This window comes from Eschrichtius robustus, chromosome 1 (assembly GCF_028021215.1).
Source record: "Eschrichtius robustus isolate mEscRob2 chromosome 1, mEscRob2.pri, whole genome shotgun sequence".
In the NCBI taxonomy this organism is placed as follows: Eukaryota; Metazoa; Chordata; class Mammalia; order Artiodactyla; family Eschrichtiidae; genus Eschrichtius; species Eschrichtius robustus.
The window spans coordinates 52,893,690-52,919,195 of NC_090824.1; the positions used below are offsets into that span (position 1 = coordinate 52,893,690).

Below are 25,506 nucleotides of genomic sequence, written 5' to 3' on the forward strand. Positions count from 1 at the left end.
ATACTTATTAAATGAATATGTTGAAATGTGTTATACTAGGGAGACCAAACAATACCTAAAGACATTTATTCCTAATAATGATAACAACAAACAATAAATAATATTGTGCCAATCAAACAAAACCCATCTAGGGAAGCCCTTTTTGGAACTCATGGCATTATGCCATGAGTATGCCATTTCCTAGTAGGTCTCTTCTAGGAAACTTTTATGCAATTTTCCATGAAGGAACATATTTACTCTGCCTTCTCAATCATTTGCAGAACTATCTGTCCTTTGAACATTAAAAAAATGAAAAATGCTTGTTAGCTTCAGTATCTATAGGAAAGGCTCTCTCTTGCATTAGAGACTATTTATGAATACTATTTCAAATATTGCCATATCCTGAAACATTGTTTTAAATAGAATTTCCTAATGTTATATCATTCCTGGGCTTCATGAGAATCAATCAATTTGTCAATAATTATAATATTTGAATAATAACTTCAACTATATGCGTGGATTATTTTGAATTTTCAAATCAACTTCTAATATATTTTCTCATTTTTAGCATGTGAAATGTCCATTGCTACCTGTATTTCAATGAAACGTCTGTTGAAAATGAATTCCAATGAAATGCATGAAAATACAGTGATTCTTGTATCTTAGTGAAATGACTTCTTTTTGCAAGAGAAACTTTTTTCTATTCTTTGAATCTGTAAACATAGCATGTCTCTCCATATAGAAGCTGGACTTGGTTTGTCTATCGTGTATATTTTAGTTTAAAAAATGTGCGGCCATGGAAAAGAAGCAGAAGGTTAATTGTATGTATTTTTACTTCCTCTTCCTTTTATTCATGCTGTGCTCTTACTCATTTTATTTTGTGCTTATATCCTGATGGGTAAAGGTGCCCCTACTCACCACTGATTTCTTCCTTATTCTTTCTTTAGCCTTTTCACATTATCTCCATGTGGCCAACTACTGATCATTGAATTTACATGGAAAGGGTGTCCTAGCAGACACTGTGAGTGCCCTGCTTTCTCCTCTTAGCCTGTTCTGGAGGTTATTGTAGTTTCTTTTGACAGATTCGATTCAATATCCTTCTGTTTGAAAACTTTCGCTGGACTCAGCAATGTGTTCAGCCAATGCAGAAGGCTGGTAAGTTAAGACCCATAGAATAATCCTTAACTAATGAAGGACACGAGTTGGTAGGTAAATACCCCAGCCAGCCTCCTCACTTTTCAGAGGGAGAGTTCTGAGATGTGTTCTATCTAGTTTCCCAAAGGGTCCCCAGCAGCAGGGAGTCAAGTTTCTCACAGTGACAACCGCTCATTAGTGCTCCATTACTGGGTTTTCTCCCTTTCTTTGTCTCTTCTCTTCTCCTTCAGTATTCTTCCTGCGATCTCCACCCAGATGAACTATTTTCTTATATTAGGACCTGCTTTTGGGAGGATTCAAAATAAGACTAATACCATCCTAGCTGAGGATTTTTTATTGGAGTTCATTCTGGTGGGGGTTTTTTTGTTGTTGTTTTATTGGTTTTGGGGGGGCTTGTTTGTTTTTTCATGTTCTTCCTTCCTTGTGATTTTTCTCTGTGACTCAGTATTCAAATTCCTTCCAATCAAAGAATCATATGTCTCAGATTATCTCTAACTCAAGGCAACCGGCAACTTTTACCGTAGTTAACTATTTCATATTAATTTAATCGAAGCGTCGGGGGTGAAAGACGAAGTTCCTTTTTAAAAATTAAAAGGCCCAGATCCATGGAGAGCCAAATCTCTAAAATATAAAGATGATTAGCACTGCATTGTTTTCAATTTTTTTAAACCATGTTTATCTTCAGCTAGCTGTTATGTGAGGTAGTAGCCAAAACAAACCCACCAATACAGTAGTATTTTCTTCCTACAGAATGTATTCTTAATTAACCCCAAACTAAATCTTTGTATTACAATCCAGAAGACCCCACGAGGAACTGACTCTAAAATTAATGGTCATGAATCCCAGTCTACAAACTCAGGTTTGAAAGAAATATATCTTTATTATTCTATAATTCAACTTCATTTTTATTTCAACCACCTATCCTGCCATAATTTCAGAAATTGTATCTCAGTCAACGTGGAGTTCCCATTTCCACCAGATTTTATTTAAATTCTAGGGGTTGCTATATTATACTAAGGTGTGGGGCATGAGATCTGGATCTTTTGACAGGCATGTATCGTCTAAGATCTCCCTCATTCCTACTGTCTTGCCACATTCAGTTCTGGCCCGTCTCTCTGCTTCTTCCATTCCATTGTGTGGGGCTGGGGCTGTTCCCCTGAGGCGTGGAGCCTTTCCCATGAGACTCACTATGGCCTGTCTGTGTAGCCAGTCATACTTAGTGACCTCAAAGCAGGAAGGGACACACACATCCCCTCTGCTCTTGAATGTGCAGGTGTTCAGGATTTGGTGTGGGAGTCAAGAAGCCAATCCTCTCTGTCTCAGACCAACTGAAGTAACTGTTGCTTAGCCCAAGAAAACTTTTCTTTTTGTTGGCCAGGAGGGGAGGAACTGAAGGGAACATGGGAAGAATTCTCTTCCTCAGAGATATTTCCTAAAATATACTTTCCGTGTTGCAGTTATTGAAGGGTTTAGGATTTTGGAAAATAAAAACCACAGACTGTTTGGTCTCTCCTCTCTTTTGTTTCCCTTCCCTTCTTTTCTCTTTCTTTTTCTGTCATTCTACTTCATCACATCCCTCCCAGGACGAATAATTTATAGATCGATCTGTCTGTCTGTCTGTCTGTCTGTCTGTCTGTCTGTCTGTCTGTCTGTCTATCTATCTATCTATCTATCTATCTATCTATCTATCTATCTATCTCTCGTATTTCCACCACAGGGAACATCAAGCATGCTAGAATGTTGACATACTGATCTTAAAGGAGCCAAGTCTCCAAGGCAACTGCTGTGGTGACCCATGCCTTCCATCATTGAGTGCTGGCAAGATTCTCATTCGGATAGTCTGATGGGCACTTTTTTATGAGCACTGTATACATAGAGAATGTTTATAGCTGGTGGTGTATGTCTGTGCGTGTGTCATATTAAACGCAGACTTAGTTGGAATAATTTTTATGTAATTTGAGCCATGTTTTGGCAGTAACTATAAAACATGTTTACAATAATCTATGATTTTTAAAATATACTACAGATGCTTCACTTAACTTGATAGATTTCCTTTTTTATTTTATGTATTTCACCTTTTTCTACTTTTTACTTTGGTTTGATGAACATCCCAAATAAAAATTAACATACTGTCCACTCAGTGTTTCTCTTGTCCCTTTTCAACTTCTCTGTTTCATTTCTTTATTACTTAAAATGAGCTTCAAATAGTAATCTGTCTCTGATATGTTGCTGTGAAGAATGACTGAATATCTAGATTTCTGCAGTATGTTTTAGAACAATGCTCTTGTCTCATGGTTATAAGGAAGCTGATGATCTCGATGGCTTTACATGTTTATTCTTACATAGTGATGGGATAATTCAACCAAAACATGCAATAGATATTTAATGAACACTCAACCACATACATGATTCAGTGCAATGAGATTAATCTTTCTTAATTTCCTGATTACCTATATAAGAGCAGAAAAAGAAACATAATGCATGGACTCGAGGTGGTGTTGGAGAGTTTAAGAGCACTATAAAAAACTAGCATTCACTTGCACTTCACTTTTGCCTATGAGCTTTTTTTTCTTTTTGTCTTTCTGTGTCTGACTTATCTATTTTTTTTAACACCTTTATTGGAGTATAATTGCTTTACAATGGTGTGTTAGTTTCTGCTTTATAACAAAGTGAGTCAGCTATACGTATACATATATCCCCATATCTCTTCCCTCTTGCGTCTCCCTCCCTCCCTCCCACCCTCCCTATCCCACCCCTCTAGGTGGTCACAAAGCACCAAGCTGATCTCCCTGTGCTATGCGGCTGCTTGCCACTAGCTATCGATTTTACATTTGGTAGTGTATAGATGTCCATACCACTCTCTCACTTTGTCCCAGCTTACCCTTCCCCCTCCCCGTGTCCTCAAGTCCATTCTCTAGTAGGTCTGCGTCTGTATTCCTGTACTGCCCCTAGGTTCCTCATGACCTTCTTTTTTTTTTTAGATACCATATATATTTGTTAGCATACAGTTTTTGCTTTTCTCTTTCTGATTTACTTCACTCTATATGACAAACTCTAGGTCCATCCACCTCACTACAAATAACTCCATTTCCTTTCTTTTTATGGCTGAGTAATATACTATTGTATACATGTGCCACATCTTCTTTATCCATTCATCTATTGTTAGCCATTTAGGTTGCTTCCATGTCCTGGCTATTGTAAATAGAGCTGCAATGAACATTGTGGTACATGACTCTTTTTGAACTATGGTTTTCTCAGGGTATATGCCCAACAGTGGGATTGCTGGGTCATATGGTAGTTCTATTTTTAGTTTTTTAATCAATTTACATTCCCACCAACAGTGCAAGAGGGTTCCCTTTTCCCTCACCCTCTCCAGCATTTATTGTTTGGAGATATTTTGATGATGGCCATTCTGACTGGTGTGAGGTGATACCTCATTGTAGTTTTGATTTGCATTTCTCTAATGCTTAATGACGTTTAGCATTCCTTCATGTGTTTGTTGGCAATCTGTGTATCTTCTTTGGAGAAATGTCTATTTAGGTCTTCTGCCGATTTTTGGATTGGGTTGTTTGTTTTTTTGATATTGAGCTGCATGAGCTGCTTGTAAATTTTGGAGATTAATCCTTTGTCAGTTGCTTCATTTGCACATATTTTCTCCCATTCTGAGGGTTGTCTTTTCGTCTTGTTTATGGTTTCCTTTGCTGTGCAGAAGCTTTTGAGTTTAGTTAGGTCCCATTTGTTTATTTTTGTTTTTATTTTCATTACTCTAGGAGGTGGGTCAAAAAGGATCTTGCTGTGATTTATGTCAAAGAGTGTTCTGCCTATGTTTTCCTCTAAGAGTTTTAGAGTGTCTGGCTGTACATTTAGGTCTTTAATCCATTTTGAGTTTATTTTTGTGTATAGTGTTAGGGAGTGTTCTAATTTCATTCTTTTACATGTAGCTGTGCAGTTTTCCCAGCACCACTTATTGAAGAGGCTGTCTTTTCTCCATTGTATATTCTTGCCTCCTTTATCAAAAATAAGGTGACCATATGTGCGTGGGTTTATCTCTGGGCATTCTATCTTGTTCCAGTGATCTATATTTCTGTTTTTGTGCCAGTACCATACTGTCTTGATTACTGTAGTTTTGTAGTATAGTTTTGTAGTATAGTCTGAAGTCAGGGAGCCTGAATCCTCCAGCTCCATGTTTCTTTCTCAAGATTGCTTTGGCTATACGGGGTCTTTTGTGTTTCCATACAAATTGTGAAATTTTTTGTTCTAGTTCTGTGAAAAATGTCAGTCGTAGTTTGGTAAGGATTACATTGAATCTGTAGATTGCTTCGAGTAGCATAGTCATTTTCACCGTGTTGATTCTTCCGATCCAAGAACATGGTATATCTCTCCATCTGTTTGTATCATCTTTAATTTCTTTCATCAGTTTAATTTCTTTCATCAGTGTCTTATAGTTTTCTGCATACAGTTCTTTTGTCTCTGTAGGTAGGTTTATTCCTAGGTATTTTATTCTTTTTGTTGTAATGGTAAATGGCAGTGTTTCCTTCATTTCTCTTTCAGATTTTTCATCATTAGTGTATAGGAATGTAGGAGATTTCTGTGCATTAATTTTGTATCCTGCTACTTTACCAAATTCATTGATTAGCTCTAGTAGTTTTCTGGTAGCATCTTTGGGATTCTCTATGTATAGTATCATGTCATCTGCAAAGAGTGACAGCTTTACTTCTTTTCTGATTTGGATTCCTTTTATTTCTCTTTCTTCTCTTATTGCTGTGGCTAAAACTTTCAAAACAATGTTGAATAATAGTGGTGAGAGTGGGCAGCCTTGTCTTGTTCCTGATCTTAGTGGAAATGGTTTCAGTTTTTCACGCTGAGGATGATGTTGGCTGTGGGTTTGTCATATATGACCTTTATTATGTTGAGGTAAGTTCTCTCTACGCCTACTTTCTGGAGGGATTTTATCGTAAATGGGTATTGAATTTTGTCGAAAGCTTTTTCTGCATCTATTGAGATGATTATATGGTTTTTCTCCTTCAGTTTGTTAATATGGTATATCACATTGAGTAATTTGCATATACTGAAGAATCCTTGCATTCCTGGGATAAACCCCACTTGATCATGGTGTATAATCCTTTTAATGTGCTGTTGGATTCTGTTTGCTAGTATTTTGTTGAGGATTTTTGCCTCTATTTTCATCAGTGATACTGGCCTGTAGTTTTCTTTCTTTGTGACATCTTTGTCTGGTTTTGGTATCAGGGTGATTGTGGTCTCGTAGAATGAGTTTGGAGGTGTTCCTCCCTCTGCTATATTTTTTTTTGGAAGAGTTTGAGAAGGGTAGTGTGTTAGCTCTTCTCTAAATGTTTGATAGAGTTCGCCTGTGAAGCCATCTGGTCCTGGGCTTTTGTTTGTTGGAAGATTTTTAATCACAGTCTCAATTTCAGTGCTTGTGATTGGTCTGTTTATATTTTCTGTTTCTTCCTGGTTCAGTCTCAGAAGGTTGTGCTTTTCTAAGAATTTGTCCATTTCTTCTAGGTTGTCCATTTTACTGCCATATAGTTGGTTGTAATAATCTCTCATGATCCTTTGTATTTCTGCAGTGTCAGTTGTCAATTCTCCTTTTTCATTTCTAATTCTATTGATTTGAGTCTTCCTCCTTTTTTTCTTAATGAGTCTGGCTAATGGATCATCAATTTTGTTTATCTTCTCAAAGTACCAGCTTTTAGTTTTATTGATCTTTGCTCTTGTTTCCTTCATTTCTTTCTCATTTATTTTTGATCTGATCTTTATGATTTCGTTCCTTCTGCTAACTTTGGGGTGTTTTTGTTCTTCTTTCTCTAATTGCTTTAGGTGTAAGTTTAGGTGTTTATTTGAGATATTCCTTGTTTCTTGAGGTAAGATTGTATTGCTATATACTTCCCTCTTGGAACTGCTTTTGCTGATTCCCATAGGTTTTGGGTTATCATGTTTTCATTGTCATTTGCTTCTAGGTATTTTTTTGATTTCCTCTTTGATTTCTTCAGTTATCTCCTGGTTATTAATTAGTGTATTGTTTATTCCCCCTGTTTTGTATTTTTTATAGGTTTTTTCCTGTAATTGATATCTAGTCTCAGAGCATTGTGGTCAGAAAAGATATTTGATATGATTTCAATTTTCTTAAGTTTACCAAGGCTTGACTTGTGGCCCAAGATATGATCTATCCTGGAGAATGTTCCATGAGCACTTGAGAAGAAAGTGTATTCTGTTTTTGTATGGAATGTCCTATAAATATCAATTAAGTCCATCTTGTTTAATGTATCATTTAAAGCTTGTGTTTCCTTATTTATTTTCATTTTGGATGATCTGTCCATTGGTGAAAGTGGGGTGTTAACGTCCCCTACTATGATTGTGTTCCTGTCGATTTCCCCTTTTATGGCTGTTAGCATTTGCCTTATGTATTGTTTGGTCTGGTGGGTTTTTACCTTGCTCCTTCATCTGCTATGTGTTTCTCTGTCTTCTCATTTTGCTTAACTTACTGTGTTTGAGGTCTCCTTTTCACAGGCTGCAGTTTCGTAGTTCCCGTTGTTTTTGGTGTCTGCCCCCAGTGGCTAAGCTTGGTTCAGTTCGTTGTGTAGGTTTCCTGATGGAGGGGACTAACGCCTGTGTTCTGGTGGATGAAGCTGGATCTTTTCTTGCTGGTGGGCAGGTCTGCGTCCGATGGTTTGTTTTGGGGTGTCTGTGACCTTATTATGATTTTAGGCAGCCTTTCTGCTAGTGGGTCGGGTTTTGTTCTGGTCCTGCTAGTTGTTTGGCATCGGGTGTCCAGCACTGTAGCTTGCTGGTCGTTGAGTGGAGCTGCATCCTGGCGTTGAGATGGAGATCTCTGGGAGATTTTCCCCATTTGATATTATGTGGAGCTGGGAGGTTTCTGGTGGACCAATGTCCTGAATTCGGCTGTCCCACCTCAGAGGCACAGGACTGACACCCAGCCAGAGCACCAAGACCCTGTCATCCACACGGCTCAGAATAAAAGGGAGAAATAAAGAAATAAAGAAATTAAAAAAATAAAATAAAGTTATTAAAATAAAAATAAAAAATAATTATTAAAAATAAAGTTAAAAAGTAATTTAAAAAAAAGAAAGAAAGAAGAGAGCAACCAAACCAAAAAACAAATCCACCAGTGATAACAAGCGCTAAAAACTATACTTAAAAAAAAAAAAAGGACAGTCAGAACCCTAGGACAAATGGTAAAAGCAAAGCTATACAGACAAAATCACACACAGAAGCATACACATACACACTCACAAAAAGAGAAAAAGGAAAAAAATATATATATTGTTGCTCCCAATGTCACCGCCTCAATTTGGGATGATTCGTTGTCTATTCACGTGTTCCACAGATGCAGGGTACATGAAGTTGATTGTGGAGATTTAATCCGCTGCTCCTGAGATTGCTGGGAGAGATTTCCCTTTCTCTTCTTTGTTCGCACAGCTCCTGGGATTCAGCTTTGGATTTGGCCCCACCTCTGCTCGTAGGTCTCCTGGGGGCATCTGTTCCCCACCCAGACAGGACGGGGTTAAAGGAGCAGCTGATGAGGGGGCTCTGGCTCACTCAGGCCGGCGGGAGGGAGGGGTATGGAATGCGGGGCGAGCCTGCGGCGGCAGAGGCCGGCGTGATGTTGCAACAACCTGAGGCGCGCCCTGTGTTCTCCCGGGGAAGTTGTCCCTGGGTCACGGGACCCTGTTAGTGGTGGGCTGCACAGGCTCCAGGGAGGGGGGGGGAGGTGTGGATAGTGACCTGTGCTTGCACACGGGCTTCTTGGTGGCTGCAGCAGCAGCCTTAGCGTTTCATGCCTGTCTCTGGGATCTGCACTGATAGCCGCGGCTGGCGCCCATCTCTGGACCTCATTTAGGCTGTGCTCTGAATCCCCTCTCCTCATGCACCCTGAAACAATGGTCCCTTGCCTCTTAGGCAGGTCCAGACCTTTTCCTGGACTCCCTCCCGGCTAGCTGTGATACACTAACCCCCTCAGGCTGTGTTCACGCAGCCAACCCCAGTCCTTTCCCTGGGATCTGACCTCCGAAACCCGAGCCTCAGCTCCCAGCCCCAACCCATCCCAGCGGGTGAGCAGACAAGCCTCTCAGGATGGTGAGTGCTGGTCGGCACTGATCCTCTGTGCAAGCATCTCTCTGCTTTGCCCTCTGCACCCCTGTTGCTGCACTCTCCTCTGTGGCCCCGGAACTTAACCCCCGCCACCTGCCATCTCTGCCAGTGAAGGGGCTTCCTAGTGTGAGGAAACTTTTCCTCCTTCACAGCTCCCTCCCAGAGGTGCAGGTCCCATCCCTATTCTTTTGTCTCTGTTTGTTCTTTTTTCTTTTGCCCTACCCAGGTACGTGGGGAGTTTCTTGCCTTTTGGGAGGTTGGAGGTCTTCTGCCAGCATTCAGTAGGTGTTCTGTAGGGGTTGTTCCACATGTAGATGTATTTCTGATGTATTTGTGGGGAGGAAGGTGATCCCCACATCTTACTCTTGTGCCATCTTGAAGGTCTCCCTGCCTATGAGCTTTTAAAGGCACTACGAAAATTAATCTTGAAAAACAATAGTTTCAACTTACAAATTATAATATATCAATAAAACAAAATTAATAGATGTTTTATTATGTGTCCTCAAAATGTATGGGTATATTTAAATTTGTTTTTTGTGATATGGCGTAGGACCTCCAAAAGTTAAAATGGTTTTAAAATATCTCTGTCAAATGCTTCAGAGTCAAATATAAAAATTATATTGTTTAGTGACTACATTTTTTACACTAGTCATTCATTTATTCATTTGCCCACTTATTGATTTGCCTTACCAATATTTATTAAGCACAGTAGCTGTAGAAGCACAGGACCAGGGTATGGGGGTGATAATGAAAATAATGACAAAATAAAATGCTTTTTCAGTGCATGTTTTGTACTAGGTACTATTGTAAGCACTTAACACGTGTTAAATCATCTCACCTCTGTAAGACAGGTAATTATTTTCCTCCATTTCAACAGTGGAAAACTGAGGCACTCAGGAGTAGAAGAACTAGCCCAAGTGCACACAGTTATTAAATAATAGCAGAGTCAAGAACCCAGGTATTGTTCTCCAGAATTTGTGCTTTTACCTTTCAACTATCAGGCCATATTTCAGAGAACGCAGTCATGATGCTTCTGTCTGAAGAGCCATGGTGGAAGCCTGGCTAATGTTATAAGATGTGATATGAAAGGGAAAATAAGGGGGCTATGGAAGCTTATAGTGAGGGACTTAACTAGCCCAGGATGAAATCTCTTCTTAAAATATTTTTAATAATACCCAAAAATATTTTTTTATGTTTTTCCTACTTTAATTTTTTTTCTCTATGGCATGATTTACACTTAAGCTTGATGAATCCAATGACCCTATGGTTCTTAAGCATAGCCTCATAGTTTAAAAAAGCTGATATTTATAGAATCAAACATAACACGCTAGAACAAAATGACAACAATTTCACCTTTATCTCTTTAGAATTTAAAGCTATAAAATTTTGTTACTAAAATATGTATGAGCATTCTAAAGTCTTGAAAGCATTAGCCCATTTTGGGGTCTTTGTGGGATATTTTTAATATCAGGGATTATCAGAGAAAATAATGCCATCTTTAATAAAACTAAGTTGGACAGTGCACTGTTTTCAATTTAGATTTGGAAAAGAGAAATTTCAATAGGATTGTGAATACACTTCTGCAATGCACTATAGGTAAAACAGTGGTCTCGTTATTTATATATTATTTTATGAGCTTTGAAATTCTCTTGAACCTTTTTCTTTAAATATTGTCTATCTAATAGAAAAACAACTCATCCTTATACAAGTCAATTTCAGGGGCAAATATTTCTTAATGTCACCATTGTGTGTTTCCGTAATCTAAACATATGCTATTAATGGCCCTCAGGCCTTGGGACTTTTAATTTTACTAAAACATGATGTAAAACAAATGAGTTTTACTAATATAATATAACTGTTGGACTGTCTACAATTGTATTTTAACTAAATAGCTTTGTAAGATTATATTATTTACCTCAAACTAAGCTATAGGGATTTCTTTTAGTTTTTCATAATGCTATGTCAATAATTAAGTATATCTATTTTAAAAATATTTAATTAGTAGTTTCTTTTTTATCAGTTTAACAGTATTAAATAACTCTTTGAGATGCTTTCTTTTCTACCAAATTGCAATGCCTTTTGCCTCTTATTTTCATTTTGTGAATTCCCCAACAGGTTTATCATAGATATTTATAATTTCAAGTCAACATCTCACAAGGGCAATTAAGATACTTTGGAAACTTCTGTGTTCCTTAAGATGATGTTAGAAGGGCCAGCATGCAACAATGATGTTTAAAAAGGTCCTCCAGGCATTCCATACCTATTCCACAGAACCATAATTATAATGTGGAGTTGTCTTCTTGCTCTCCTCTGGCGTCTTTTCAAATTTATTTTTTATTGAGGCAACATTGACTAATAATATTATATAAGTTTCATGTGTACAACATTATATTTCTACTTCTTTGTACCATACATCATGGTCACCATCAAAAATTTAGTTTTCATCAGTCACCATACAGTTAATCCGCTTTACTCATTTCACCCTCCCCCTGCTCCTTTCCCTCCGGTAACCACTACTCTGTTCTCTGTATCTACATGTTTGTTTTTGTTTCGTTTGGTTTGTACATATATTTTGGGTTTTTGTTTGTTTTTTATATTCCAAGTATGAGTGAGATCATATGGTATTTGTCTTTCTGACTTATCTCACTTAGCATAATACTCTCAAGGTCCATCCATGTCCCAAAAGGCAAGTTTTCATCTTTTTTATGCTTGAGTAGTATTCCATTGTATTCAAACAAGACAGACAATATTGAATCACACAAGGAGTTTACCTTGTATTCTGAGAAAAGCACTGTCCAACTCTAAGCTGAAATTAATATCTAAAAAAATTACACAGTACAATTGAACACTTTGTGTTCCCAATATGGATAGATTTCAGTTTTAACTTTGGCATCAAATATTTCTGAATGTGTGAACTCAAACATTGGCCTAATGCATTCCCCCTGTTTTTATTTAGGAATGCATTATATAGGCTGGCACTGTGGTATAAGCAGAAAAAAAGTTCTGTATGTGAACAGAGTTTTTGTGCAGTTTCTACTTTGAGTGTTTGATGAAAAGTCTGTAATACAGCATTTTTTATTGAATGGATATTTATCTACAATTTTTTTTACCTGAAAAGTTGCAAACAACTTATTTTCACTGGGGAGATTATTATAACCCAGACATTGGAGTGGTGGCTGTCATAGTTTGGTGACTATGTTTGAACAGTGGTTTATTTTGTTTCTAAGTTTTAAAGCAGTGATTATGAAAACTCATTGCCTAAACTTTCTGAACAGAGAGGTTAGAGAGGAAATATGGGGGCTGCTTTAAATTACATGATTTTGTTATTCCTTTCAAGATGAAAAACCAGGCCCACTGCTTAGTAAAAACCTCCAGTGATCTTTTATCTTACTTGGTTGTGTTCAGGTTGCAAAATATGTATCATTTCACCTCAGAATGATCCAAAAATTAAATAAATGACAATCTTCACCATGAAAATACAAGGACTAAACAACTGCAATATTTATACCTGGAAGGACAAAAGAGATTGTCAACATTAAAAGAGAAAGGGATTTTTGTTTTAAAACTTTAATCCCTCTTGTCATTCTAATTTTGGAACAATAATCCAAGAATACATACATTTTAATTCCCTTCTCCATGTGTAAGATCTTAAAACAATTCCATGGGTTTATAACATGTAATTAAAATGAGTAACCATTCTACATGATTTAAACTTGACTAATACAGTAAGATTTTGGCACAAGAGAACAATATTTCATTTTAATTTTTTGAGGAAATATAAGGCATACTGTTACTCTAGTTGTAGTAGATCTAAATAGGTTCATGTTCTTTTGTTTATGTCTTTTAGCATCTCCGTCAATTAAACTCTTGGTGGATGACCCTATAGTTGTAAATCCTGGAGAGGCCATAACATTAGTATGTGTTACGACAGGAGGAGAGCCTGTACCCTCTCTCACCTGGGTCAGGTCCTTTGGGACTCTGCCTGAAAAGACTGTTTTGAATGGAGGAACTTTAACCATTCCTGCCATCACCTCAGAAGATGCTGGTACTTACAGCTGCATCGCCAATAATAATGTGGGAAACCCTGCGAAAAAGTCTACCAACATCATTGTGAGAGGTAAGTTTGCATAGAGAATGTTACAGCATAAATTTCTATATTTGCATTGAATAGTTTTCATAACATATTTTTAGTGATACTATGGAATAGTTTTATAATATGTTCTTAGTAAAAAAAAATGATTAAAATCCAAATGTGGCATAGAGCATTATGCATTGTAATACAGATTGTGTATTAGTTTAAGGATTTAACAAACGCACCAATTTAATGTTTAATAAATATTTATTGAAACCCTATTACATGCAGAGCTTTAAATTGTGGGATTACATAGAGATCTATAAAACATTATCTTGTACTCAAGGATTCTACTCTCAGATAGTGAAAAAATATATATATCAATTTATAGCCATAAGATGCAGTGTTTGGCAAGCATGAGTAAAAGCTATAAACGTAAAAATTACAGTGGTTTCTGGCTGAAGTTATTAGGGACTATCTAATGACATTTGCATCAGGTCTTGTAGGCTGGGTAGAGTTTTAACAGACTGAGATTAGCTAAGGTCATGGAAAAGTCAGAGTTAGTAAAAGGTAAAGTTTATTTGAGGAATTTATATAAAAGGTGGTTCACTAAGTCAACAGCAGTGGTGTTCTAGCTAGTGTGCTGGTGCTCCCTGTGGAAGAGATGCTAACCTTCCATTTCGGAGAAGGTGAAGTCACTGTGCAAGGAAAGCATATGCATCTTCATGTCTCACTTTACCTGGTGTGGTCCTGGGCTGGGGATGGAGGATGGTCACCAAGGCCTCTAAAGTTAAAATAGACATCCATATGCCCAAGAGAACTCTTCCAGCAGACAAATGAAAATTTATCATTAATGAAGGATTATAATGGAAGCAAAACATATCTGAGTACATTGAGATAAACGCTTGTGATTCTGTGAACATAGACTGTGGTGGTTTTAGTGACCATAGTTATCTGTTACCACCCAAACTATCAGAAATATGCTACTTGGCCAAAAATATACTCTAGTCAAAATATTGTAAGATGTTACAGTGTAAATCAAGACACTGTGGATTTCATAGCTACTAGTTTCATGTCTACTGCAAAGCTTAGGAGAAGGGAAGGAGAATAGAGTAAGTTAAAATGCCAGAAAGCTTTCTGTTCTTACCTAGTTTTAGCTGTTTTTCTTGAATAAATCCTTCTCGAATTTTATCAAGGCTTCGGTTAATTTCCAGAATTCTGAAAAAGTTGATTTTGACATTTTTGCCTGTGTGTTTGTTGCTTGTATGGAGGACCAGATTTTCAGAGACCTTTATTATGCCATTCTGGAAGTGCTTCTATCTGTATTCATTTTTTCACAAAAGGAAGGGATAAAACACGGGCTAATAAAAACATTATTGGGGAGTAATCCACAAACCATTTTGGATATATATTATAGGGTAGAACAAACGCACAAATATATATTGCTTTTATTGAGAACCAGGGTTCCCACTGTGGGAGAAGGAAGATACAAATATAGAAGGACAGAGATCTAGTGGTATTTGTTGAATTTGAATTGGTGGTATTAGGATTTTTTCAAATGTATATGTTTTTCAAGAGTTCATGATTTTTGTTCTGTCAACTGAAAGAGCTTAGAAGCAATGATACTCTAGTAGCAATGAACATATCTGACACCCAGTTCTTGGTTCTAAACACTATGCCCCCTTGAAAAAAAAAAAAGGAACATTTGGAGAAATAGATGATTCCAGGGCAGGGGCTGGGAAAATAGAAGGTGAGCCTGGGATGTATTTTGTGCCAGAAAGCAAAGAAGACTAAGAAGGCTAAAAAAAGGGTGGGGGAGGAAAGAAATAAGTGAGAGAGACTAAGAAGTACAAACTTCCAGTTGCAAAGTAAATGAGTCATGGGTGTGAGATGTACAGTGTGGGGAAGGTGGTCAATAACTATGAAAAGTAAAAATAAAAATAATAAAGTATCTTTTTTTAAAAAAAAGAAGACTAAAGAAAGCTCAAAGACTAAGGGAAATGTCAAAAGGACATAGGAGACAGCTTAAAGTGACTCCCGTTGGCCAAATTAGTGGCAATTTGAGTATTGAAATGCGTTAATGATGATAATGGTTTATAATATGTTAAATTAAAATTTCATTATTCCATAGTAATAGTAAAATGAAAAAGAAAAATAGAAATGAAAAGCTCTTCTTTACAGAAGGATCCCAGGTAAAAATCATAGAAGGAATGGTAGAATAAAAGAAAACAACCATTCTGCAATCCCCAGTGTAATAGTTGGTTCCAGCAAGGATTATCAATGGATGCTGAATTATTGGGTAAAATATTTGGAGGCAATAGAATATTCACAAGATCTCCAAGTATCACCCCAAACTACAAGCTACCCCTTTGTAGTTTTTAACTAACTACAAAGCAGGAAAGGTAGCTTTTCAGTTGAGATATTCAGCAGTCTCCACTGTAACCAAATGATCAGACTTAGGGACCACCAAAAGGGACAGTTTGACAGGAAGAGCCTCCTGATGAGATTTACTAAAAAGCCACAATATCACCTATGTAGGTTTCTCACCAAAAAAATGTCAAACCTGAACCTAATCATAAGTAAACAATCAGATAAATCTGAACAAGGGTTTCTCAACCTTGGCACTACTGACATTTTAGGATGGTAATTCTTTCTTGTGGGAACTGCTCTGTGCATTGTAGGATGTTTAGACGCATCCCTGGCCTCTACCCACTACATTCCAATAGCACCTTGCTATAGCTTGAATGTTCGTATCCCCCGCTGCAAAGTTCATATGTTTATATCCTAATCCCCAAGGTGATAGTATTAGGAGGTTGGACCTTTGGGAGGTGATTAGGTTGTGAGCGTAGAGCCCTCATGAATGGAATTAGTATCCTTATAAAAGAGGCCCAACCCAGGTTCAATCCCTGGTCAGGGAACTAAAATCCCACAAGCCACATGGATTTAAAAAAAAAAAAAAGAAGCCCAAGAAATCGCCCTTTCTCCTTTCACCATTTGAGATTATAGCAAAAAAAAAGTCTATGAACCAGGAAGTGGGCCTTCACCAGACACTGAACCTGCTGGCACCTTGATCTTGGACTTCCCAGCCTCTAGAATTGTGATAAATAAATTGCTGTTGTTTATAAAAATTAAAAAAAAAAAAAGACGCTGTGGATACTGCACTATCTGCTACAAAATTCTAAGCCATACAATATTTAGTAATTGCAAGATATACCATTATTTTATGTATCATTATAAAATAAAACATCATGCCAATTGAGCTACCACAGTGTTTTCCTATGAGATCAAATGTTATTGAAAGAAGTCTTTCAGATTTGTTATACTTAGGTTTTCTTTTAAACCATGTATCACCCATTAGCATACATAAAAAGGAAAATAAAATAAAAATCAATTGATTAAATTATTCCTAAAACTTCACAATCAGAACCAACCCAACTTCTAAATCAGTTTTCATCCCAGTCTTTGATGACTATGGTTTTCTAAATCTAGTTTGATCGTAGGATCATCTGAAACTATATTGAATCCCGGTACAACTGGCAAAATGTCTAGCATAAAATGTTGGTGTTGCTCAGGTACCCTCCATAAAGAACTAACTCAATTCACAGCAATAGATGCTCCCAGAATGATTTGCTCCTCCCCATCTCATCTAGAATTTCTCATCTGTGTTCTTACAAAAGACAGTTTTCAGTTTTGACGTGAATGACCTAAAATAAATAGAGCCTTAAAAATGTACTTCTCCAATTTGTAATTTCTTTTTTATGCCTTAAATTTATCTGAAGTGTACATTTGCATAGTCATATTATATTACCAGTAGAACTTCTCAGCAGTGGCATTTACATAATTCATAAAATTGAGTTTGTATGTAGTCTTACTGAATATAGAAGTAGCCTTGGTTAACGAGTCCTAGGTTCAACTGTGGGGAGAAAAACTACTACAATAATATGAGGCATTTGATTTCTGCCACACAGGCCAAGAAATTCAGTTAAAGAAAAATGGTTTTCTTCTTATTATATCAAAGAAATTATTTTCAAATCTTCTGAATTTGTAGACCTCTGCAGTGTCTTAGATTAACTGTGTCATGGATACAGCAAAAACAGAACTCTAGGTTCATTTTCCCCCCATTCCCTTCTGTCATTAAATCAAGATCCACAGACCAGGTTTTCTGAACAATCACGACAGTATCCTGTGCATAGAATTCCCACTGCCATTTGAGAATATCCACGAACAAAATAAGATTGTAGGATGCAGACAGGAATAAAACTCTAGAAACATTTCTGGAGTGCACTTGACTTTAAAAAAAAAAAGAGAACACTTTAAATAATGTAGATAATCCTCCATGTAGATAACAAGCTCCAAAACTGAAGAAGACTCTCGTATGTTTTAAAATTTTGTTAGGCATTCATAAATATAGCAGCAGTGCCTTTTCTTATGATCCTTTAAGAAGTTGCTGTGATTGAGCCACATTTCTCTCAAGTCAGGAGAGAAGCAGTTGCTTAATACATTTGATAAGAAAATTATGTTGATTTCCTAGGTGCATGTGGGGTGGCCTGAGGTCAGTGCTTTCCAAACTTTCCCACCTAAAGTTCTCTGTTGTTGTGAGTCACTGTATTTAGAAATGCCCACATTTCTCTTCCGTCATGAATTGAATGAGCCACTGTCTTGAGCAAACATGGTTCATAATATGACCAAGACATTACTGTATCTTAGTGTCCTGTGGTCAGTGGCTTAATCTTCCCCTGCTTCAGAAGAAAAGTCGGCAGGCCCCATAACTCTTTTGTTCGTTATTAGAAATAGAGAGGCCTACAGTGCATTCAGGTCACAATCATGCATTTAGTTCAGTGTTTTGGATACACGTTCCAAAATAGTAATGAAATTCCAAACCTGATTTAATGTAAAATTTTCTCCCCTGCCCAGCTTGGGTCCACTTTGGGCTGGAGACTTGCAGTGGGAAAGGGGACAGGGGCTGGTGTGGTTGGCTTCTTCCTGTTTGTCTGTCTATTCTCTACCCTCCTCTCCACCACCCCATCCCTGATCTGATAGCCAGATTCTGACCTTATAGCCAGATTCTGACCTTATAGCCAGATTCTGACCTTCCTGGCTTGGGGCGGGGTAGGAAGGTCTTCTCTATATAAAACATTTTTTTTTCTTCCTTGGCACATTAATGGACTCTTGAGAGATTCCTCTACCTAGAAGAGATGCACATCTGTGTGCACCAAGGAGAACTCTCTAGTCACGGATTCTCCCAAGACCACTGATGTGCCACATTCCCTGAGCATCTCATGCCCTACCTCTACTGCCTTTCTGCTGAGAGCTTCTCTCTCTCCTCCAGGTAGCCAACTCAACAGAGCCCAAGACAAGAAGCCCGTACTACCTCTCCTTCCGTGTGTGACTCACAGCTGTAAGCAGAAGCTCTTACCAATAAATTCTGTGAGAGCACACAGATTCCAATGTAGCCACCTCTATCCTGTTGTCACACAGGTTTTGGTTTCCTCAGATATGTCAGGCATCATTTCAGGAAAAATATTTTAGAGCTTTGGCTGGTCCCATGAAAAGTCCCTCACTAGGACTGAGATGAAATAGACAGGCTCTCTTGCTGCCTTGGGCCTGGAAGAAGCTTCATCTCACAGTTTTATCCAAAGATATCCTTCCAAACAAATTTGGTCTCTGCCACTTTTTATGTGCTTAATTTCTATAAAATCCAAGAATCAAAGAATGGAGTTTCTTTGAAAATTCTGCATAAGAAGGAGATTTGTCTTACACTCATTGTGGAATTCTGTGGATTTTGTTCTCAGTCAAAAGTGAATCAGGAAAAGTCTATTCTATTATCTGGTTTCACAAGAGTATTGAAGGATTACAAGAATTTTCAAAACTTCTAGCTGATATTCTTAAATGTGATTATCAGTAAGTCCTTCTGGTTCTATCTTCAAACTATACTCTGAATCTGACCATATCTTACCAAGTTCACTGTTACCACCCTTGTGTAAACTATCAGTATATTTCCCCTAGTTGATTAAAATAGTCTTTTCATTAATCTTCTTTCCAGTCCAGCCCCTCTTTTAGAAGGGGCTGTTTAGCCACTGTATTAGATAAGGTAGACTTGACTGAGTTAACAAATAGACCCATACATGTAATTACTCAAAACAAAATTACTTTAGCTTTTTTTCAAGAAAAAGTTTAGGGTGTTTCCTAGTTGATTATGCTGGCAGTGGTGTTGTCTATGATTGGTGTTGTGGGGGGCGGGGGCGGGTGTAGGAGTAAGAGAGTCTATTCCATGCAGTCATTAGGCACCTAGGGAGATGATGTTTCTGCCATCTTCAAACTGCGGCTGCTAAGGTTGTTCTGAGTATTACCTCCATCTCTGTCAGCTGGAAGTGGGAAGGAGCTTGAATGATCCACACATGGGAGACTTTTATGGGCCAGAAATGTGTTAGTTCCAATCACATTCTGTTGGCTAGACCTTAGGTACATAATCACACCACTGCGTGCCAGGTATACGAGGGCATGGATTTTGGTCAACAGCTAGCCATCTCTGTTACATTCATACAAGAGCCAGAGTGATTGAAATCATCTCATTCCCCTGATCAGATTCCTCCCATGGCTTCCCATCTCGCCTAAAATGGAATTCACATTCCTCATTGTCATCTCATGTCACTTTCCTCTTTACTCACTCTGCTCTAGACACATTATTCTTCTTGTTCTTTTTCACAACTCAGGACTTAAACATTTGCTGTTCTTTCAGCCTGGGGTGTTAATTTTCAAAAACCGTCTTCTGGGAAATATCTTCCCTGACTACCCTATCTTAGATAATCAACCCCTAATCCCTTGAATGATCTATTGTTTCTTCTTATCACATAACTACCTGGAGTTATTTTATACATTTAAAAAATTTATTGCCTGTCTCTTTTATGACACTGTATATAGTGACAAAGAATTTGTCTGTTTGTTGTGTTTCTCAGTGACATCCCTGGAGTCTAAAAAATTACTCAGCATATAGTAGATTCTTAATAAGTATATGTTGAGTGAATGAATCACTTTTTATAAAAGTTTACTGGCTTACATTAGATATTTCTTTTGGACATCTATCACCCTTTGATACCCTGTGTATAATAAATGATATCAAGCAAAGTAAGGAAATTCTATATACATGTTAAATCATATTAAACATTTGTGTGATGTGACTAGATCATGTGAAAGGCCACATTGTTCTAATCATTCATTGCTGTGTAACAAACCACCCTAAAACAGTAGCTTAACATGATAGCATTTATTTATTTTACTCAGAAATCTGGGGGTTGAGAGACTCAGCTAAAAAATCCAGGGTCTCATATAATTGCACTCAGAAGATGGCAGGGCTGGAATCATCTTCAAAGCTTTTCCAATCAAATTTCTGGTTCCTGGACTAAAAAGTTCAAACATCTGGGCTCCTTAGGTCAGTCTCTCTCTGTCTCTGCCTATCTGCCTCTCATTCTCTCATTCATTCTCAATAGGCTCTTTATATGGTTTCTCTGCATGGCAGCCTCAAGGTAGCCAGACTTGTTACAGGCTCCCAGAACCAGGGTTCCAAGAGCTGCATGAGTTCTAGCCTTTGAAGTCATGCAGTGTCATTACTGCTATTGTCTATTCATCAAGGCAGTGCCAAAGGTTGGCCTGGTTCCAAGAGGAGATCAAGTATCTTCACCTTTTGGAGGGATGAGTGTCAGATCATCTGCAGATGTGTTTTAAAGCCACCACAATACGCAGTGTACTCCACAAGCCATATTCTTCACATCATACCTCCCATGCTGCCTCAATGCACATTTATGCCTCTATTTTTTCCCCTTTCCTCCTCAATTTCATCAGCCCCTATCTTGAACCCATAGCCTCTGCAAAAGTGATGTCCTAAACATATTTCCTCTTTGAATTCTAGAATTTCTCCAGCTTATCTTTGTTAGCTATGATCTCAGATTCCTAATATGGAGAAAAAACACTTGTCAATATTGAAATAGATTTAACCTTTATGGAAGAAGTCAATATGTATTCAGTGAGCCATGAATATACACCGTCCTAACTGTACAAAAATATATACTGTAACCTCCAGGAATATCATAACCCTCTGTTCGGAAAAGTGTTGATTTGCCTAACTCTAGTATATCCACGTGAAAGGACTGAGATCTTTAAAAACCTGAATTTTTATATTAAACATATTTGTTCAGAACTCATTTAATGGAAATATATCAAATATTAGCACTGCTAACATTTCAAAATGATCTTTAGGCTTATTACCAAAAAAAATCTTGTAATTCAAAAATTCTATGAAAAAAAATTTCAAACCTTTGAGTATGCCAGTTCTGTTTAGGTAATAGTAATAGTTATTATCGATTTGAGCACTTACCATGTACTGGGCTACCTGGCACACCATGTACATGAACTCTTTAATCATTCCCAGATATTTATGAGGTAAAAAATATTACTGTTCCTATTTTAAAGGATAGTAAAACTGAAGAGGGAGCAAGTTAAGTAACTTCCCCCAAATATAAGCCTTATTTAAGCAGCAAAGCTGGGATTCAAAACCCACACAGTATGGTTCCAGGGCCACTGTCTTAATCAAGGTACCATAGTGCCTTTCAAAATTTAGCCAAGTTTTTAAAAATGTATAATTCCTCCTCCTCCTCTCCAAATTGAACTGACTAATGTCCTTTTCTATTTCCTCTACCCTTGCCTTGCCAAAAACTTACTAAGGATTCTTTCTGGGTTGTAAATTGAATACATTTTTATGTTTATTAAAAAAAAATCCCCAACACTATACAGTCCTTCCCAATTACACCATTTACCTCCCAAGTATACAGTCATTTTTGATTGGAGGAAATTCTGTGTTTTTGCTAATCAGTACTTTTTTCTCCAGTAATGGTGGGCATACTTTAATTTCAAGTTCTAACCAACATACTGTTTGTAGTTTATGATTTTCTAGATAATATTATATTTGAAGGACTGAGCATGACTCTGTTACTTTTACTGGCAGTCTTACAGATTATTGTACAAAAATGTTAAAGAATTTCTGTTAATCATAAGAGATCAGGGACTTCCCTGGTGGTCCAGTGGTTGGGACTTTGGCTTCCAATGCAGGGGGTGCAGGTTCGATCCCTGGTTGGGGAGCTAAGATCCCATGTGCCTCTCAGCCAAAAAAAAAAGAACCAAAACATAAAACAGAAGCAATGTTGTAACAAATTCAATAAAGACTTTAACAATGGTCCACATCAAAAAAAATTTTTTTTAAAAGAGATCAATTGAATTATGAATGACAAAGATACAAAATAACTGCACAAATAAGACAACTAGTGTAAACAAGGAACAAAACAAGACCTATAAAGTGTGTTCATTGTTTTTGCTGAAAAGTATATACCTTCAAGCTATTGGTCAGTAATTCAGTCAGAGTTAATTGTCAATTTTCCAGGAAGAATTGATCATATTTAGCTTACAGTGCATTCTAAATGTAAATTATTTGTGAATTTCCAACTACAGGGTTGTTGCAGTTCCTCCCAAGCATTTAATCAAATTAAATTTCCAGTCATCAATAGTTTTCTTCCATGACCTTTCATTAGTAAAAACTATAATGATAATAGCTGAAATTGTAGAAAACTAATCCTTTAACATTCTCCAAGAGCAAAGCTGTCTGCTGTGTGCAGGTGTCCCGATTACACATATAGATTAAGTGCTCTATTTCTATTTTCCCAATTTAATATTCTGTATAATTACATCTCCCCAAAACACCAGAGAGAATTTTAGTATATTATGTTTTTTAGCTCTGAAATTGTTTCATTATTATCTTTTAAAAAATTAATCAGGGCTGTACAAAATCTAAAAATTACCAATTCGGTAGTTCTCATCTGAATATAGATAACTCACTTTACTCTTACAAATGAGATAAATCTAACATCTTTGTTCAGTGAAATAACATATGAGGAATTTTAAGATACAATTTCAAGTAAAAAAGTTTATCTACATATTGTATAATCTTATAATTACTTTTATATAACTGTATACATACAGCTTAGTCATACATTTTATTTTATTAAAACTTAGGTTGTCCTGCTTGGTAGTTGGAATTTCTGTCATATTTACTCTAGTCAAAAGGAGATGTACCAGTTGGTAGTAGTGCTTTAAAAGTCAATACCTGTTAACATCCAGAAAAGAAGAATCTTATTCAGTAACATTATTTTTAAATTTCTTTCGTCAGTTTCTTTGAAGGCATTTTATAGGTTTTTTGGCAGGGGGCAGGGGGGTGGTTTGGTTTTTAGATACCCTACAGTTGTAAAACACGGCCAAAACTATGATACTAATTTGAAAACTCCTGATTCAGATTTTTTATCCTGTTATGGCAGGCACCTATTTCCCAAGCCTACTGGCTCACCACACTTAGTTTGTGCGGGTTAAACAGTCTGTAGGCAGTAAGGTATAGGGAAAGAGATCTATGATATGGTTCTGGCTTCCTTTAAATTAGCTACCAGATCACAAGTATGTAAAGAAGCCTCTGCTTACTTTACTCTACACTAAGAAATTGGAGTGAATAATTTCTAAGATATTTTTGCTCTAACCATCTATGATTCTATACTATCAAAACGTACCTTGACCTTATGCCCCTTTCTGGACTTAGTCACTCTATTTTTGCTTACAAATTTACTCATACAAATGCATGAGTACAAATACATGGCAGTATAGATATGATTACTAAAAAACACTGAACTTTCAAACAAAATTCTTTTTTAAAAAATTATTGTTTACTTACCTTAGGATATTAAACCAGGAAGATAAATGTAAATGGTACTTTCAGTAGGTATTTAGAAAATTTCTATTCCACACTAGATCTGTGTCAGTTGCTGTAAGGGACAGAAAAGGAATGAGTACAATCCCCGAGCCCATGGAGTTCTTACACTTACAGGGAGAAAATCATCGGGGCAACTCCCTCCGTAGATCGTAAGAAAGATAACTTCACAATAGAAGCATAGACAATGTGCTGTTGGAAGCTCAGATGAAGAAACAATTAATTCTGATTAGGGAGATAGAGGAAAATTCCCAAGAAGGTGGCATTTGAGATGGTCTTTGAGAAATGAGAATCCTTATATATTTAGAAATGAAGTGTCTCTTTCCTGTGCTGTCCAGAATGGTGGCATTAACTAGCTTTTTGAACTTTCTCCGTTTTCTTATTTATTGAAATATTAGAAACTATTGATAGCCTTTAAAAGAAAAACCTGTGTTCAACTTCCATATTTTATAGTAAATATTTTCAGAAACTAAGTAATTTATACATTTTATTTTGTGATTTTGAAGTAATGCTTAAAGGTTAATATTTTGCAGTCTTGAGTTGCATAAGATTTTATATAAAATTTTTAATTTAATTAGTCAACCTGCCAAATTTTCTGTTTACTGTGTTTTCTGTTTCCATTTGAATTCTGTCCAGTGTTCTTCCAACATCAGTGCTTTTTCTAAATGCTTCAGGAAATTTCTAGTGACCATCAACCTAATTCTTAAATTATTCCTCATCTAGACTCCGTAAGATGATTTCTTAATTTTAGCATTCAAAGAATCTTTTCTCTTTTTCTCTTTTTTTTTAACCTTATTGTCTCAGCAAGTATATTTATCTGAAAATTGTGTGTGCATGGAAATCATCAACCCAGTCATTCAAATCCATCTTAATGAAAATGTACCTGTTAAAATCAATCAAGTATGAATGACTGGTAAGAGAAAATTTATCCATGGAAAGTCCATAAATTCATTCCAAAACTAACTAATTAATTTCCAAAATCCAAAAATTAGGAAAATACTTTTTAAACTTACTAAAAAAAATCATTTACTTTTTTCTAATTAGAGAAGTTTTTTTTTTTAGTCATGCAAACATTAGGATTGGTCTTTCCATGGTTCTTTCTATAATTTATGCCCCACATAACCTTATTTAGTTAACATGCACAGGGATAATAAAATTCACATTCAAGTGTCAGCCATCATTGAGTAGATGATGGGAACCCATTGCAAACAAAAGAGGTAGAAGAGAGAGGTGGCATTTTATTTATCTGCTTAGGTCAGTGGTCCTGAATTGGGGGCAGTGTTTCCTTTTAGAGGACATTTGGCAGTGTACTGAGACATTTTTGATTGTCATGACTGGGGGTGCTGGTGTGCCACTGGCATCTAAAGGATAG

The 25,506-nt window shown here is 36.8% G+C and overlaps 1 protein-coding gene across 1 annotated transcript in view; it reads left to right on the top strand.

Annotated features, from left to right (window-relative positions):
- Positions 1 to 25,506, top strand: part of MDGA2 (MAM domain containing glycosylphosphatidylinositol anchor 2) — an 814,342-nt gene that overhangs the window by 548,486 nt on the left and 240,350 nt on the right. Inside the window, exon 6 of the mRNA XM_068545716.1 lies at positions 13,112 to 13,381. Within this exon, the coding sequence (XP_068401817.1) occupies positions 13,112 to 13,381 (270 nt within the window). The remainder of the gene's footprint in view (positions 1 to 13,111; positions 13,382 to 25,506) is intronic.